At 42.2% G+C, this 17,711-nt stretch overlaps 1 protein-coding gene across 3 annotated transcripts in view; it reads right to left on the reverse strand.

Moving 5' to 3' along the window:
* The window catches only part of KDM1A (lysine demethylase 1A), a 40,785-nt gene extending 24,213 nt beyond the window's left edge, over window positions 1-16,572 (reverse strand). Inside the window, exons 1-7 of one of the 3 annotated variants that reach the window (XM_064635392.1) lie at window positions 16,269-16,572; window positions 13,495-13,660; window positions 8,603-8,662; window positions 4,911-5,044; window positions 2,084-2,162; window positions 1,046-1,138; window positions 188-294 (exon numbers count right to left, since the gene is read on the reverse strand). In XM_064635392.1, coding sequence (XP_064491462.1) covers window positions 188-294; window positions 1,046-1,138; window positions 2,084-2,162; window positions 4,911-5,044; window positions 8,603-8,662; window positions 13,495-13,660; window positions 16,269-16,556 — 927 coding nt within the window. In that variant the 5' untranslated portion in view covers window positions 16,557-16,572. Of the gene's footprint in view, window positions 1-187; window positions 295-1,045; window positions 1,139-2,083; window positions 2,163-4,910; window positions 5,045-8,602; window positions 8,663-13,494; window positions 13,661-15,733; window positions 15,797-16,268 lie in introns of those variants that run through there. The other 2 variants (XM_064635394.1, XM_064635393.1) reach the window with 2 other exon arrangements.
* Window positions 16,573-17,711: the final 1,139 nt, after the last annotated feature.

Raw genomic sequence — 17,711 nt, forward strand, 5'->3', positions numbered from 1 at the left:
ACAGATCCACTTGTTTCACTGTGAGACAGGTTCAGAATCAGCAATCCATCCCAGATGGATGCTGCCTGGAACAGCACACACACTTATCCACCCTGGGCACGCTTCTGGGACACAGCCCTGTGCTAGTACTACATGTGGTTACTGGTTAAGTTGCTATATAGAAGTAAAATAGCACAGAAATTCATACTCTGGCTTCCAGAACTGTGACATCCATTCCAAAACTCTGCAACTGGCGAGCTGCTGCCAACCCAGAGACTCCAGAACCAATAATGATCACCTTTCCAGTCTTCTTGGCTAAAGAAAGGGAAAAATCAGCTATAATAATGCTCTGTATATACAGTACTAGATTGCAAGCAGTTATGTTAAAATTACATTTAAGAGATACGAAGAACAAAAAGCAGCTTCCTTCTCATCAGTAGCTCTGACAGAACAAACTATAGCAAAAAGAAAACTGAAGTAATTCTGTACATTATACTTCATTTTTTTTAATGAGACACATACAAGAAAAATGCACCAGTAGTACATCTGGGACAAGGAAGAAAACAGGAGGAAAAATACTACTGAAGGAGAACTGTCTGAAGAAGAAACTGATTCTTATTAATTACTTACTGATTCTTATTAATTATGGGACAAGTATCATAGTTTTATTTCTTTCTGCCCCAGAAGAATAAAGCCTAGAAAGGGCAGAGAAGTTGCAAAATTCAAGCACCACATAAACAGGTAACAGATCTAAGTACAATATTGTGTTTCTGACTTTAGTTATTTAACTGAGGAGCAAAGATAACTCATTAAACAGCAACAGTCACCAAATTTTCTAAAGAAGATTTGCCAACATTTCTCCTCTCAAAGTAATTTATATAAGTACGTGGCTTCTCCACATCAAAATAAAACACATTAACATCTATAACCAGCTGGCTTTCCAGACTTTTTTATTTTCTTAGCACTGCAATTCTGGAAAAAAAAAAAAGGCAGTCAAAAATTTGTCCTGAGAAATCACAGAACAACAAAACAAAACTTCAATCAGAAGAATGTTCAAGTTTCTTACTTGGAAGAGGCTTCACTCTTTTGTAGATCCCAAAGTTGATCAGCCCATGCCGCTCCAGGTAGCTGTGAACTCTGTGAACGAGCACTGTGTCACCTAAAAGAATGTGTACGGTTTTAAAATTATTCTTTATGTTCAGCAGCATGTATGGACTAAGGACATACTCACAGCAGTAACTTAGTCAAGCCCTACTGAACACATCACCTTCTGTAGCCCTGCTGCCCTACTGAGCAATCCATCTTCCTGAGACTAGTTGTTCTGGAAAACACAAGCTGTTTTCCATGCTGTATTGCAGTTTTGAGTCCTGCCTGAAAAGCTGTACAGGACATTAAGTGCTTCTTTTAATCTAGTGGGGAAGAACACCTTTTCTGAAACTGACTGCAAAATCCCAAGATCTTGACACAGAACTGTGATGTGATTTACCAATATCATGCCAACCCCTTACTGGAGCACTGAATTCTCATTTTTATTCTTAAAAGCACAATAATTCACTATTTTGCAATCCTTGACAGTTGTATCTGTGTTCATTTCAGTACTATTTTCTTCTTAATTTTTTTAATGACTCCTCTCCACCTTTTTTCAGTTTATTGAGATCTTGAGATGGGTAGAATAGTCTCCGTTTGCAAGCAGTAACTCCTCACTCTTTGACTGCCTTCTTTCATCACATCCAGTCTGCTCAAGTCTTAGGCAACTTTTTAATGCCTCCCAAACCCATATGATTAATAAAGTCTCACAGCTGAAAACCAACATGAAGCTGAAGCAAACTTTAAAAGATGCACGTGAATTAACCCTGCAGGAAACTTCTGTAACAACCCATCTTTTTAGCAGCTTTTATGAATCCTGGTAGTGATATTTCTTTACCAGACAAATGAATTCTAACAAACCTAAATCATGAATATAATGCAGTAACACAGTCTCTACACAAACGCTCATGGAGCTCCACTAACAAAGGACCCATCTGTAGCAGCTTTTCCCCAAATAAAAGTGAAAGAGAACAGCAGTACACACAGGATGGTTTTGGTAGTGAAAGCTTTGACTTACTGTTATAAGGTGCTTCTAATTGTTGGATAGTTGCTTCAAAAGTCAGCTGAATCTTTGGGTTATCCAACCAGAGCTGCAACTGTATTTAAACAAAAAATATGACATGTCATATTAAGCAATACAAAAGAGGTGTTTTCGAGGTGTTTGCTACCAAATACTGTCAGGAGATGAAATCCTCTAATGGGTTAAACTTTGGTAGGACTACCCAAGCTGCACTGAACTTTGTCTTCAAGTGTTCCTTAAGGTGCAATACAGACCACTTGAAACTCTCACACCATTTCAAGTAAGTGGGAATACACGAAGGTAGCATGAAGATGTGTGTAGCTGACAACATCAGCCAGCACTGTCTTTTCAGCATCAAATTTCCTGTTTTTGTAAAAGCTACAGCAATATTTGTCATGTTATAAGGTTTATTTATCTCAGACATTTAATCATTCAATCCATCTTCACCAAGGTAAGACACTACCACATATACACAAACTACACATATATACTGGCCACGCACACATAAAAAGCATACTTAGAAGACAGTTACAGTTCAAAAATAGAGCAGGAAGAACTGTCTGTGAAATGTTAATGTCACTTCATGCTAGGAAAAAAACTGTTTTCCCAACAGAACGCCCACTTTGTTGCACAGAGTGTCACAAAATTTTACTGTTCCATGCCTAGATCTAGGTCATACATAGCATCTCCACATCATTTTACCTTCCAGAATTAGTAATTTTTTGGGGTATTTCTCTACAGTTGCACTACTTAACTTTACAGCTCCTCACAGATATTAAACAAATCGTACAAGTATAATGAATAGGAAGGATTAAGAAATAATTTCCATATAATCTGGGAGGCCATTTGAGGCAAATTCCATCTTTAGCTCAGTACTTCCTTGTACTCATTTTCCCAGTGATTTTTAACACCCTTTTTTCTAACAATTTCTGAGCGCGGAACTAACAATTTCACAGTACTATGTACCACAACGCTAAGGTTCCATTCTCAGAGGGAAGAGTGCAAAGCCCATAATTATATTTTTATATATAAATCTCTCTGTATGCATATATACAATTACTTCCATTTTTTCTACAAATTCTGATTTTTAGACCTTCTATGAGCACACAACAGCACAGGCCTTAGAAAATTTTAAAGGCTTCAAACCACAACTGCCCTGCACTGCCATGACAGATCTTTTATACTACATTCTGCTTTGTGGATTTTCATCATCTGTTTTATGTCACAGTAATTTAGCAAGAGCTTTTATTGGATTGGGTTGAGTTTTTTCATTAGTTGGTTGGTTGTGTTTTTTTTAATGTTTTGGGGTGGGAGGGATTCACATAAAAGATCAAATGACTGACTTCCCTTTGTAAAAGCTACTGTAAGTGTTCAAAACTATATTTTTTACTTATCAGATCATTCATTCAATTCTTGATTCCAGCTCAAAGTACGAGATTGCACACTGCAGTTCCCAGCACTGCCAGAGCACTGCTGAGCACCAGGTTCATATCAGCTGTTCCATAACCTCTGCTATCTTCACTGGAGGAGATCCTCTCACAAGCCTTCCTCAAATGGGATTCCTGCTCAGGAACTTCTCCAAGTTCCTCCACAGTGAATAAGGTCGACATGCTGGTTTGCCCTGCAAATACTCCTCTCCAGTAATTTCTTAGTTTCAGTGGAAGGCTTTTCTGCTTCTAACACATTTGTAACTCATTATTCATTTTGAGAGAACAGTTTTTCAAACTTTTTGGCATGTTCTGGTCTGTTTTTACACATCTCATAACTTCCCAACAGTTACAACCCGGGATAGAGGGAAATTTCACAGGAAAAGCATGAAGATGTCCACCACACATAAATTTTAAATAACTTGTTTAAGTTACTAAGCACTGGGTGCTACCAGGGTCAGTACACCGTGATGCTCCTTGATCATCTTAAGTCTGTGAAAAAAACTGAGTGGTACATAAGGTGTTTTCTCCCTTAACTATGGCAATACAGCAATTTTCAAAATATTTCTTGCTGTCATACTGTTAATTTTTTCTATCATGACTTAAGTTTTCTAAAACACACTTTTCAAAATACAGGAGAAAGTCCTGATCCCTGTTGGTATGCTGAGGACCCTGAAAGTGTTGTCGCAATCTGCAAAACAGAATACTAATATTGAAGTTTTATTAAGGGCTAAACTTCAGGCATGTTTGGCTGGACTCAAGTGAGTGAACTCCTGAATAATTATTTGAATACTGCCCCTTCATTCTTAAGTTGCATGGAAGTTTTGAATTGGGCAGAAATGCTACAAACATACAGAAGTAGAGTTTCATTTCTTCAACATTACAATTTCTTTTATGAAATCAAAACTGGCAAAGTAACTGTTCTGGTCTGAGAATAAGCCACATGATTGGCTTGATGTCTCAGGAATACAGCAACTGAATGCTAAGCAAAGTAAAAAATAAAAGCTTAGAGGTTTGCCTTAAGCAATAATGTGTTTCATTATTATTTTTAAGTAATCTAGAGAGGCTTCTACTTTAAGCTGAAATCAAGTAATAGAACATTTGCACCAGCTTTCTGTTTCCTTTTTAAAAGCTGCATTAGCTGAATCATGTAGTTTGCTATGACTGTTCTGGATATTGTAAATACACTATAGGTTCTTTATGCTGCCTTACAGCACTGCTTTGATCAAGAACTGGATAGCAACTTCCTTAGCAACATAGAGCATGACAGAATGCCAGAAATTAAACCCCACTGTCTCAGAACAAAAAACAATCTACCAACTGTTAGACATGGTAACTGCCAAAACTCTTTGCAATGTCCTACCCTTTTTTCATCAATACTTTTACAACAAACTTACGGTGCGGTTCCTGATGTACAGAAACACCTTCTGAGTCTGCTGTGGCCCACTGATTATATCAGGGAAGCAGGCGGCTTCTTGAGATGTCATACGGTCATGTGGAAGTCTACTCTGGAAAGCTGCACCCTCCACACCTACAATAAAAAGACAAGTTGTCTACAGGCACCCTAAAAGGAACACCACCCTTCCTAGCCAGTGCATCCAGCCATGAGGTGATATGGTGGCCAATTTCACATCATGCTTTCAATTAGTCCTTTTATTTACTTGTGCAAGACATACAGGTTTCCAAGTCAACAGTACTTTGAATTACAGGTATCATCTAGAGTTAATGAAAAAGCTATACTACGGAGGGGAATCAAAAAACAAACAAACAAAAAAAACCCCAAAACCAAAGCCTGAAAAATAAGTGGGGCAGGGGCATATATCAATATGTTATACATAACACATAATAATATCAATAAAATGTAACTACTTTAGATGTTGTCCTTAATTTGTGTGGTTTCCAGTTTCTACCAGAATTGGGACAACATTTTGGAACCTATTCAAAGCCAAAATATCTTTAAGAAACAAGCACAATGTCTACTGTCCCCTCTCACCTGCTTCTCAAGGTTTAATTTCCACTGACCTCCTCCAGCTAGAGGAACCCACCTTAACCTCTCCTTTTGCATATTCACATCATGCAGTGCAATGACATACAATCACACACATTTCCTGTGCCTCCCTAAGTGCTGTGTACACTACAACTACAGATTTCTTACGTTTCCTTTTAAATGCTCCACATGTAAAAGAGTGATGCTGAACCCACACAGGAGAGGTTTTCTCCAGGGAAAGCCTTCATTCATACAGGCACCTGCACTTCTGTCAATTCACACACTGGCAGTGAAGTAACTATAATTCTGTACCCTGCTTTCCTCAGTCTCTGTGATGTTGTACTATAAAGTAACAAACTAAGACACAGGTGCATCAAGTGCTACAGCATAAGCAGAGTGCAGAAAGCACACCCCGCAGGCACAGTGAGCAAAATGAAGTACTGAGATGTGAAATATAGCAAGAACAATATCAATCTCCCGTGTCCTAGGAAGTGACTTACGATCAGGAGTGAGACAGAGGAGAGTGCATTCAGTCTGGAAAGACAGAAGCCAATACATCCCACGGGAAAAAAATCCCACAAGTAATGCAGTAAGATTAAGATCATTTGCTGAAACTGGAATTGTTCAAAAGACTATTATAAATATCAAAGAAAATACAAGCTTGCAGTGTATTACACTAATCAAGACAACTCTCTGAGAGTTTGAAGTTCCCCTGCAGCAGTACATGTCACTGTATCAGGAAGAGGAATTATCTTTCTCCAATTCTGGTGCCACCACACACTCCAAGCACTTTTACATTTCAAAGGTAATGAAAAAAAACTAAGGAAGGAAATGGTTGTGAAACTAAAAAAATTCATCCACAAGCAAAGATCAAAAGATCTAACTGTGTGATGACTCAAGGTAAAGAAAACTGTCTGTAATCCAGGAATTTTACAAGAGGAAATTAGTAACAGAAGCTACAGAGCACTACAAGTAAAATAAAAGTAACCATAGGAGAAATTGCCACACCCACAATGCTTCTTGTGCTGATATTCACCTATGGAATAGAAACCTACAGCTCTGCTAGAACTTCACTTTCTCCAGTAACACCACCCCCCACAGCCCTTTTGCTGTCCTTCCATCTAACACTGGCCCAACTGTGTCAACATCTGCATAAGAATGCACATGCTCAACTATAAATTCTGTAAAACTGAGCATGGAAATCAAACCAAAGTTACCAATTCTCTGATACTTCATTAATGTTAACAAATCTTAACTAAGGTTCTAGATCCTCAAGTGCTAGCAAAAAGCTCAGCAGCACAATTTCAGAGAATGGCCAGTTAAAGACCTGAAATGCTGAATTTGACTCCATCTTATAGACTTGTGCTAAAAGAAGTGTCCTTCTCTGGGTACGTGCTAAAAAGCCATGCAATCATGAATAACCGGGGAACTCAGACATGTGGATTTAAGGCAACTCGGTATTTTCTTGAAAAGCTTTGGGATTTATTTCTTCAAACTGAGCAGCCAGAGAATATGGCACTGCCAATATTTTTGTAAAGAACTTTAAAGTGGGTTAGGTTGTTTTGTTGGTTTTTTTTAAGGCCATATGTCTTTCATGGGAATACATGAACTTTAAAACAAAAATGTCAGAATAGGTCCAGATGATCACTGGTATTTAAGAAAAAAAAACAAAAAACCTAACCTGCAACAGCATTTGATACAAGAATTTAGCAAAAGCATAGCTATTAATAGCAAATATATCGTTTTTATTCGGCCAAGCACTGGAAGATCTTATAAGAACTAAATGTCCTTGAACTTGCTTCTGCAACTACACAGCTGAAAGCTAAATGGATTTGGATTTCAAGCTACTTAAATCCCACCCATTCCACACCTTTATTGCTTGTATTCCATGAAAGTGACACATTACAGGAAGTACCAGTTCAGAGCTACACATGCTTCTCTTCTTGGGGCAGGCAACTCTAACAACTGAAGGAATGGCTCTGCCTAGCTCCTCTTCACACACATTCGCACACACACTTGCCACTTCCTGACATTCAGCATCAGGAACTCATGCGCTGAAGTTTTGATTATCTTCTTCCTCACAGAAGAAATCCTGAGGGATGCTACTCATTTAAAGACTCACTGAAACATCTGCAGATGGAAAACACTCTGAAGGAAAGTTTTCTGGCCAATGAATTGGACAATTGTTAAAGCATACTCTCAAGCCTACATGCAAAATATGTAGAATTTCCAATTAGCCAATGCCTGCCTAAAAATGAAATAGGCAGTGCATCCTTAAGCCCATGAGCCAGCAGTTCTGTTTAAGTGGTAAGATTCATAACAGTATTTGGCTCCCTTACTTAGAACAGCAAAGGATGCACTTTTAGATGAGAATCCTGAAGTTCTGTTTTCTTCAAAAAGAGCAACTTGGAGGTACAGAACAGGTTCTAGAGCCTTTGACTCCTTTGCTTAAAACCCTAATCCTGAAGTGAGAGCAAAAGCAGAGAAGATTTTCAGTAGCACTCCAAGTACTTAAGAGTAAAGACACCAATCCCGTGACTGAAGCAGTAAGTGTGTACTGCCAGCAGCAGTACTGAGGCCAAATGGCAAATGCAATTCACAAACAAGTCCAGTGAGCCGCAGACTATGAATCTGCCCAGTAGATAATCTCCTGGTCTAACCACTGGCACACAGCTCAAACACAAACCCTTTCAAGACAAAAATAAAGGAGCAAAAAGGTACTCCATGCTGTTTCTTCAGCAAATTAGAAAAAAGGTCTACTATTCTAAAGCCCAGGGTTCTCTCTGTCAGTCCAGGTGGTACAACTGGCTAGGTAAGAAACAGCTTTTTGCACGTTTGGACTCCTCTGAACATGGAGAGGAGTGGAGGGATGAGAGATCGGCCTGAGGCATTTCAACACAGGTTAGCTAGTGCCCTTTTCCACAGTTGTTATAGTCCTCAACTGAAATTTGAAAATACTCCACGCTTTTTGAACAGGTGGGTACACAACTCCTACATCTCTTGCTAAATTCGGGACAACCACACCCATGCGCACTTGCAAGCATCAATCCCTAACTTGGCGGCTCTTGCTACTCAGTGGCAAGCATCAAACGCCACCCTCACCTGATGCTTGGCCGTCTCCATACCCTCCAGAACTGTCGTCTTGAAGTCCTCCTGCTTGCCCTGTGGAAGGAAAGAGGAGAACTCAGGGACCTTACTCCATAAGTTAAACCATACTGGACATAAAGGCCTGGCAAGTTGGCGTTGTAGGTATTAAATTTCACCAACCCTGGAACCTAGATTCAGGGCACCAAACTGTGATCTTCTAAAGTGTTATCCGTGTTACTGGAAAGCTTTACATCAGATTTTATGGGAAATAAAGAAGTATACAATATGTAGCATTCCTGGTGGCTAAATATTTATAATCAACTTCATTAATGCCTAGGATTTAAATACTCAGATCACATTTCTTACTGTCAAGATGGATGGATACCATCAGATTCTATGGATCTCAAACCCTAAGAATTTGAAAAGCTTGCCTTTGGTGCTCCCGAGTCTCCTCATATGCAAGGGTATAGTCTGAGCCATTCTGAAAAGCCTCTTACATTCAGGAGAGCCTATTCTTAATCTTTTTGTCATAAACCCTTCCTTGAAGCTTGATGCCAGAACATTTCTTTAAAGGCTCAGACCACTTATTTTGGCTTCAGTGCCCTTGATACACCATCAATGTTCTAACACACTAAGACTGCCTTTGAAGCCAAGTACACATCAGACCATCGATCAGTGATGTGATCAACACCCAGCACTGAAAGACATCAGTCTTTCAACATACCCAGTGACAGAAACATGGGGAAAGGCTAAGCACTCATCTGAAAGATCTGAAGAAGTCTCAGAATTACCTTAGCCTGCACGAAAGTCCTGAGCAGCAGCCTTTACAGGACTGCAACACAAGCAGGAACAGAGCATGCTGAGAACAGAGATAAGTGCAGCTGCAGTGCCTGCAGGAACAAAGCCACTACAGGTCACCTCACACACTGCTCACTTCTCAGGAGACACTAGCTCTGGGTTGAGCTCATGAGCACTATTCCTCCACAGTCAGATGTTTGCCTGGAGTCTTGTCACCTGCAGAGAGCAGGAAGCCATGGCACACTCCAGCGATGGCTGAGTGCTGTTCAGCTGGCTGCTGCTGTACCAAGGCTTTTTCAAACCACATGCTTCAACAGTCAGCAATCCCAAAGCAACCCCCGCTGAAACACACTGCTGCAACAGTCACTGGAGTACAACAGCCACTTCCTAGAGCACAACTGTTCAAGGTGTTATTTCCAAACAGATGAGAGCAAGGTCTAACCTGTGGCTGAATGCGCTTTTAAAGAGTCTAGGACCAGGTGGACAATTTTGCCAGAATGTAATTTGAGGCTCTTAGGGGATACACTTAGAAGAATTTCATCTGAACTACAAATTTAACCCCTACAGTAAGACGCAAAAAGTGAACCAAATGTTTGCATACTGTGATAACCTGGATTAACATCTAGAATGTCGTAACATTACACATCTATAAAACAAAATAAGAATTGAAACAAGACAGGCATTTTCACTCAGCTACAGCAGAGGAGCAATAGTCAGTACTTGTAGATAATCAGTTGGCCAGCAGGAAAGTTCAAAAACTCACTTGAGAGACTGTGATAAATAATTGTATTTTGAAAGGCCTTACAAGACCCAAAGTCAGGATTCTATGAACTAACATACCTGCAACAGCAAGATAAAATTCCTTACTTGACCAACACTGTAAGTATTTTATTTTGCCGGGAACATTTCAAGACCTGCTTCCATTCTAGCAGAGACTAACATTGCTCAAACATTAATATTTACACTCAATCACAGGTCATTAATTTGCAATCAAAGTTTCACTCATGCCTTCCATAAATTAAGAAAGTGAAAAGATGCTGACATCAGTTTGCAGAATTCATTATCCATGAATTAGCACTGACAAGGAGTAGAGGGGAAAAAATTGCTCTCGGCTTACTTACAGAAAGAAATCTGTATTTTCCTCTTCTCATGAGTATTACTGCTTGCTTGGACACAATTCTAAATCCTACCCAGTCTGAGCACAGAAGTGTGGAAACAAGGCCTGCTAGTGAAGATTGGCTCTCCTTCCCTGGAAGAAAGTCAGGTTCTAGTTGCAAAGGAACAAAGCAGCAAGCAAACTGCTGATCTACGATAACATCCCACTATTGTAGCTCAGCAGAACATGTGCAAGAGCAGAATCTGCTGAAAGTCTCAAGGCAACAGAATAACAGACCATGAACTGAAGAGCAATCAGGAAGTAGATCCACAAAGGAGTCCACTTCATCTAATCATCCCCTGTCTCAAAATAAAAAAATAGCTGCACATGAGTATCACAGAGTACTGAATTTATTTAGAAAAACAGACAAAGTCAGATGACAGACAGAGCACCACTACGCTTGACTATTCACTTGATGTTAATCTCGATCATACTCAGTTCCTTGGAAAACAGCAGCTAGGATTACCACAAAGTAAGAATACTGAGCACACTAAACGGCCATGAGCTGGTAAAGAAAATCTTCAATAGTTATAAAAATAAAAATCCAATTTGGTGAGGAAAACCAAAAAGATCCTTAGAGGAGAAAAACAAAAGAAGTAAGCTCCTTAATTTGAGAAGGGATACTGGCAAACAAGAACACAAATGTCTTTCAGCACTGAAAGGGAATTTGGAAGCTTTTTGCTATTAGAAAACATTCCTTGAGTAAAAAGAGAAGAGATAATCTAAGGAAATTATCTTAACTATGAAATACTGTCACACCTTTTAAAACTGCTCTGCAATAGCAGGCAGTAAATCTTGCAAATCCAGACTGTAATAATGTATATAGCCAAAACACCTGGAATTCCTGACAGTTGAATACATCAACAGGACCTACCCCAAATAAGACCAGCATTTCACTCTCACCTGAACTGTGACAGTAACCTACTTCACTGTAAGCTGTCTGTGGGAACAGGCTAACGAAATGCCAGACACTGGCACCAAGACATTTTTAAGTTGCACAGTCAGGCTTTTCAACTCTAAAGGGCATAACCTGTAACATCTCTACTGCATTTCCTGTGTTTTTATAGGCTTTAAACACAGAAAGGAAATTTTTAAAGTCTGCAATGAGAATAAATTAACAGTAATACACAGGCTAATTAAAATTTTGCTAAATTTTCAATATGCAATCCTACTCTAGTATTACTGTCCAATTTAGTATTTCTTATTGCATATGTCAATTTTTGCTCCAAAGCGACAGAGGAGAAAACCTCAATTATAAACACTGCTTTTATATAATAGCAGACTCCATGCCTCCTCCTTCTAACAGGTGCCTGAATTACAAGTTTCAATGCACTTTAACAGCCAGCATAACACCTGATGCTCTTGACACCTGCATTAATACAGACAGAGAGATCCACAAATGTATATAGTCTCAGAAGCCTTTAAAACTACAGCAAGACTAGCTATGGAATGACAACTGAAAATTTGTCCTTTTCCTACTTTACTGCTTCATGTGTATCACAGAATTTCTAGGAATAGAGAAATTATATGATGACCTGAAGTCAACTCATTTCTAGGCTGCTGCATAGAGCCTGTTTGAATATTGATTGTATTTAGATGGCTAAATATAGTGCTTGCAGAATAGCTGCTTAACAGGTTGTTGTGTGTATAGAATGGCATGATTCATCACTGCTTATCTTCCACATTTCTTCCTTCATGGGATAAAACCTGATTCACTGTACTTCACCGATTATGCCTCAAACTGATTTCAATAATCATTCTTAGAAGCATAAAATGGAATCTGAGAGAAATAAAAAATGTATTAATATTAGGTCTCAATGATTAAACACAAGGTCTAAGCAAAACTAAATAGTAAACTTAAGATACTTGCTTAATTACATCTATTAAAATTCCATTTTTGATACATCAGCTACAACTGAGGGAGGAGGTTTTTTATCATTGCAAATATTTTAGTCAAGCATATCAGCTACAGTATTCTTGTATCAAGGCAGGAGCCAACAGCTGCAACAAGGAAAGGTTACAAGGGAAAATCCTAAGAGATAAAACACAACTGTGGCTTTTAATAATTTTTCTGCAACTAAAGGTAGGTATCCCCAAGCTGACATCAGTCCTGTTGCCTACATTCTCAAACCTGCCAGATAAAAAGAAAATTAAGGGAGTGCAACTGAAGACTAGCAGTAATTCACACAGGTGATGAATCAGCAAAGATTCAACTACTACTAGACTTCAGCTCTTATCCAAAACAACTAGTACACATTTTATCTCATAAAATCTTGGACTCTGAACTTTGTAAAAGCACCATCTTGTAGACACCTGAGTGATGCCCCACCACTAGACCTCGCTAATGATGGGAACTGTAAACACAACAGAGGTAAAGGATAGGGTACTACTACTACCACAGATTTTGAAAGCTGCCTCCTGTCTAAGAAACTTTTCATTGTAAAATGAAGCTCTGTCAAAGATAATGAGGAAAACACTGAAGTTTAAGCGAACAGTATTCAACCAGAACTTAAGATTAGAGCCACAGTTTAAAGCTACAGGAATCACAGTATATTAAATTCGTTCTTCTGCACAGAATCTCCCCCCATAAACTCAACCTTTTCTCTCTCAGAGGAGTAAGTGAATGTTGCTACATGAACAGGTGTGGCAGCAGAGAGCCAAAGAGGCTACTCTGGTCAATAAGTTTCCAAAGACAAGTCAGTAAGGATCATGAGAATCTAGCACGAGAAGTCTGGCTTCATTTGGAATTAGATTCATGCATATTCTCAACTTTTTCAGGCTGCTCTTCTGAGTTTTTCCCCTCAGGAGAATGGGGCAAGTAAATAAAACACTGTAGAATAATTTGAAACCAGATCAAACCCACACATGGAATTCATGATGCCACACCTGGCCCTGCTACATTTCTGTTAATAAACTAGGTAAGTAGTGTCAAAAGAGGTCTTTCTTTACTCACCAGATGGCTCCTCCGGCTCACTTTCATTCTCTTCTTCTGCAGGAGCTGGTGGAGGTGGTGGGGGTAGTTTTTTCTCTTTCTCAGCTTTAGCATTTCTCTCTTCTTCAGAGTAATACTCATCTTCTGACAGGTTTGCAAGACTCTCATCCATTTCTCTATACTCCACCTGTAAAAAGCACAACAGAGAATAAACGCACTGAAGATGTCTGTAAGCTGGACTACAAAAATGAACATTGCAAATAACAAAATTGCTTACAGCTCAAAGAGAAGGCTTGTGTTACCTTATGCAGTCTTATTACAGATACCATGTTATAAAATGCAACAAAGCTTAACAAGTTCCCCATGTTTTCACCTCCACCTAAAAAAAGTGTCTCCAGCACCCAATAGTGGGAGCTTTCTACTCATATGAAGCCCACTTTACGTGTATTTGTTGTATCATCATTTAACCCCATCTAGTTTTCTTTCCTTCCTTCATGTCCCTGTCAAACCTGGGGATAAGAAGTTGCCTCTGTGTCCCTACGTTCCATGGGTGATCAGAACCATACATAAGACTTCCTGAGGAAATCCCATCTGTGTCCCGTACAGTCTCCTGGGAATCTTGTCCTGGTACAGAGGCTCACAGCTGCCTCCTTTCCAGGACAGTCACACTAGTGGCTTAACACCAGAACGATGCCCTGCTCCCACCCATCTTTATTGCCATGTATGTTTTGTACTGTTTTCCAGTAAAAATAAATAATATTACCAGCCAAAAAGACGCTGCTCCAACCTAAAGGAATACGGAAACCTCAAGAATAGCCTGGAAGGGATGCATCTCTTACTGTTTAATAAAACGAATTCCAAAGTAAGAAAGCTTTGTACAATGCTATTGAATAGCCCTATCTACTGGAAAGGAAAAAAGCGCTTCTCGACATGCAGCCATGGGAAAAATAAAAAGAAAGCAGCTAGTGACCCTCCAACATCTGACAGGTCAGCTTTCACCATGAAATAACAAAAGCAACTCTGCATTTCTCATTAAAAGAACAAAAAATCTTTCATAGCTCAAGTTCAATCATTAAGAAACGGCAGTAACAGGCACCAATTCAAAACACAACTGTGTTTCACTGGGAAGCCTCTGTATAGGAAATCCTGGATTCAGTAAAACACTAACACACACCACGATCTGCTCTCTTTTAAATATTTGCATTCCACAATCTCCAGCATATTTAGTTTTTCCCACTGTTGAGCGAATGTTGCACCACCAGGACATTCTGCGAACTCCCACTCTGAAGCAAGTTACAGTGACCCTCCAGCACGACCGTACATTACCACCGTATTTGAAGCCACGTGTGCCCTCAGAACTCTCCTATTCCCCCTGAGTTCACAGAGCTTTCCAAGAACAATCGAGTCCAATAAAAAACCTAAGCTTTTCCCTAGGTTTATTTTTAACCTGGGTACCCCCCCAACTAAATTCACCCCACAAACATTCACAGTAAGGCAATCTCGTGCTGGGCTGAAGTGCTCATGGGGACAGAGGGTGTCATAAGAGATGAACAACCCTTTGCAGATAAGTACTGTCAGTGCAGAGAAACATCATCAACACATAACCCACACAGAGCAATAATTCCTACTTGTTAACAGACCACTATAAAGCAGGAATGCTGCTTCTGAAGATCACAGAATCACAGAATGGTTTGGGATGGAAGGGACCTTCAAAACATCTCATTCCAACCCCCCTGCCATGTGCAAGGACACCTTTCACTAGACCAGGTTGCTTCAGGCCCCGTCCAACCTGGCCTTGAACACTTCCAGGGATAGGGCAGCCACAGCTTCTCTGCCCAACACCACCCCCACAGTAAAAAATATCTTCCTTATGTCCAATCTACATCTACCTTCTTTCAGTTTAAAAGATGCACCAGACTGACCTACCCAGCAGCTCCTGTATGCAAATGACCAGCTATCACATCACACAATGGCTCTGAAAAGCTAGACATTCAATGCCACAGCCACAGGACAAAACAGTTCCGAAAAGTAATTTCAGCTTCCCAGCCAAACACCCCAGCTGTGGGCACAGCCAAGATGTTCAATATCTTCTGAGACAAGGTTTCGAAGAAAAAGTTTCACAAAAAGAAGATAACGTTCTCATACGTTCAGAACAATAGATGAGAATTACATGTTACAGACCCAAATTACTGGAGACTCTTTATGGCCTTTAGATTTCAGTGCTAAGTCTCACCCTTAACACAGCATTGACTCAGCTCACCAAAGCCAATAGAGGGAAGGTGAGGAACAGTGGACTGAGCGTGGCCATCACCTTCACAACCTTGCAAAATCAGCACAGGCCCATGAACATGAGCCTCAAGAGAATCTGCACCTCTATACTCCAGCGACAAGAATGCACTGATGAAATGAAGCTCATGAGCATTCCGATGCACTGTCAGGGACTTGAAGTATTTTTACTGCTCGGTATCCGATCGGGAACCCCAAAAAGTTCCTGGGCTGCTGCAGAATGCTCTCCTTTGTGACATGCACCGTGTCACGCCATAGTCCACGAAGAGCTGGGACACCACGGGATCTTGACCCACACTGCCTTCTTGCGCGCCCGTGTGTTTATCCTTCGAACTCACGCCCCCGAACCCTCTCGGGCACAGGCCCGCCCCCGCCGGCAGCGCCCGGGCCCGTGCTCAGCCGCGCCGGACCCGGTCCCAGGGGCAGCGCTACCCCGAGCAGGGCCGAGCCCCGCCTCCGGTCGCGGCTCTGCACCAGCAGGGCCCGTAGCCGGAGCACCCCAGACCTACTTTAGCCCGCTTGCGGCGGCTGGTCCTGCGGCCCTCGGGGGTCTCGGCGATGCCGGTGGTTTCGCCGCCGGGCGCAGGGGCGGCCCCGGCGGCCGACGGCTCGGACACACCGCCCGGGGGCGAGGCCCGCGGAGGCTCCTTCTTGCGGGGCGTGCGCTCCGCAGCCCCGCCGCTATCGGAAGAGGAGCCCAGAGCCCCCGCGGCGGCGGGCGGGGGCACCGGCGCCTCCGGCCCGGCCTCGCCGCCCGCCGCCGCCTCCGCGCCCTTCTTGCCGCCCGCCGCAAGCATCGTCCCGACCGCACAAAGGGCTGCGCCGCGCGCCGCACAAAGGACCGCCTGGCAACGCCCGCCCTACACGTCACATCCGGGCCTCGCGCGCACAGCGCCGCCTGCGGCCCGCGCAGCGTCACCCCCCCTCTGCGGGCCCTCAGCGGGCCCTCAGCGGGCCCTCAGCGCTCCTGCACACCCCGCCCCGCACACGCAGCTCCCCCACCGCTCCCCTGCCTGCACACAGCAGCAGGACCTCCTGGCGGCTGAGAGCAGCAAGGAGCCCTGCGGCCACAGCAGTCCTGTGTGAACACATGGAGGCCCTTGAAACACGTCAAGACAGTTGAAAGGGAGACGTTTGTGCCTGTTTCATCATAGAATTATAGACTGGTTTGGGTCGGCAGGGAAGCTCATCTTAAAGCATGGGCAGGAACACCTTCCACTAGACCAGGTTCCTCCAAGCCCCATCCAGTCTGGCCTTGAACACTTCAAGGGATGGGGCAGCCACACCTTCACTGGGAAACCTGTGCCAGTTGAGCCCCACTAAAGAATTTCTTCTTAATATCTGATCTAAATCTACCTTCCTTCAGCTTAAAGCCATTTCCCCTTGTCCTGTCACTCCAGGCCCTCATCCCAAGTCCCTCTTCAGCTCTCCTGGAGCCCCTTTAGGGACTGGAAGGGGCTCTAAGGTCTCTCCAGAGCTGCCTTTTCTCCAGGTTGAACACTCCCAGCTCTCCCAGCCTGGCTCCAGAGCAGAGGGGCTCCAGCCATCTCTGTGCTCTCCTCCAGACTCGTTCCAGCAGGTCCGTGTCTTATATTGGCGACCCAAGAGCTGGAGGCAGCACTGCAGGTGAGGTCTCACCTGAGCAGAGCAGAGGGGCAGAATTCCCTCCCTTGCTCTGCTGCCCGGGCTGCTGGGGATCAGCCCAGAACACGGGGGGTTTCTGGGCTGCCAGCACACATTGCCAAGACCTACCAAGCTTCACATCCACAAAGCATTCAAATTTTAGTCTTCCTGTCACCTTCTGAGGTCTGAGAATTTTCCTCACCATGTCCTCTCCCAAGTTTCTACTTAAACAAGTAGAAAACGCTGGTGAGGTGGGAATGGGAAACTGGATCTCCAACCTTTGGGCAGGACACTGCTGATCAATGCCCAGCAGCCCCACAGATGCCTTT

Source organism: Pseudopipra pipra, chromosome 24 (genome assembly GCF_036250125.1).
Source record: "Pseudopipra pipra isolate bDixPip1 chromosome 24, bDixPip1.hap1, whole genome shotgun sequence".
Lineage (NCBI taxonomy): Eukaryota > Metazoa > Chordata > Aves > Passeriformes > Pipridae > Pseudopipra > Pseudopipra pipra.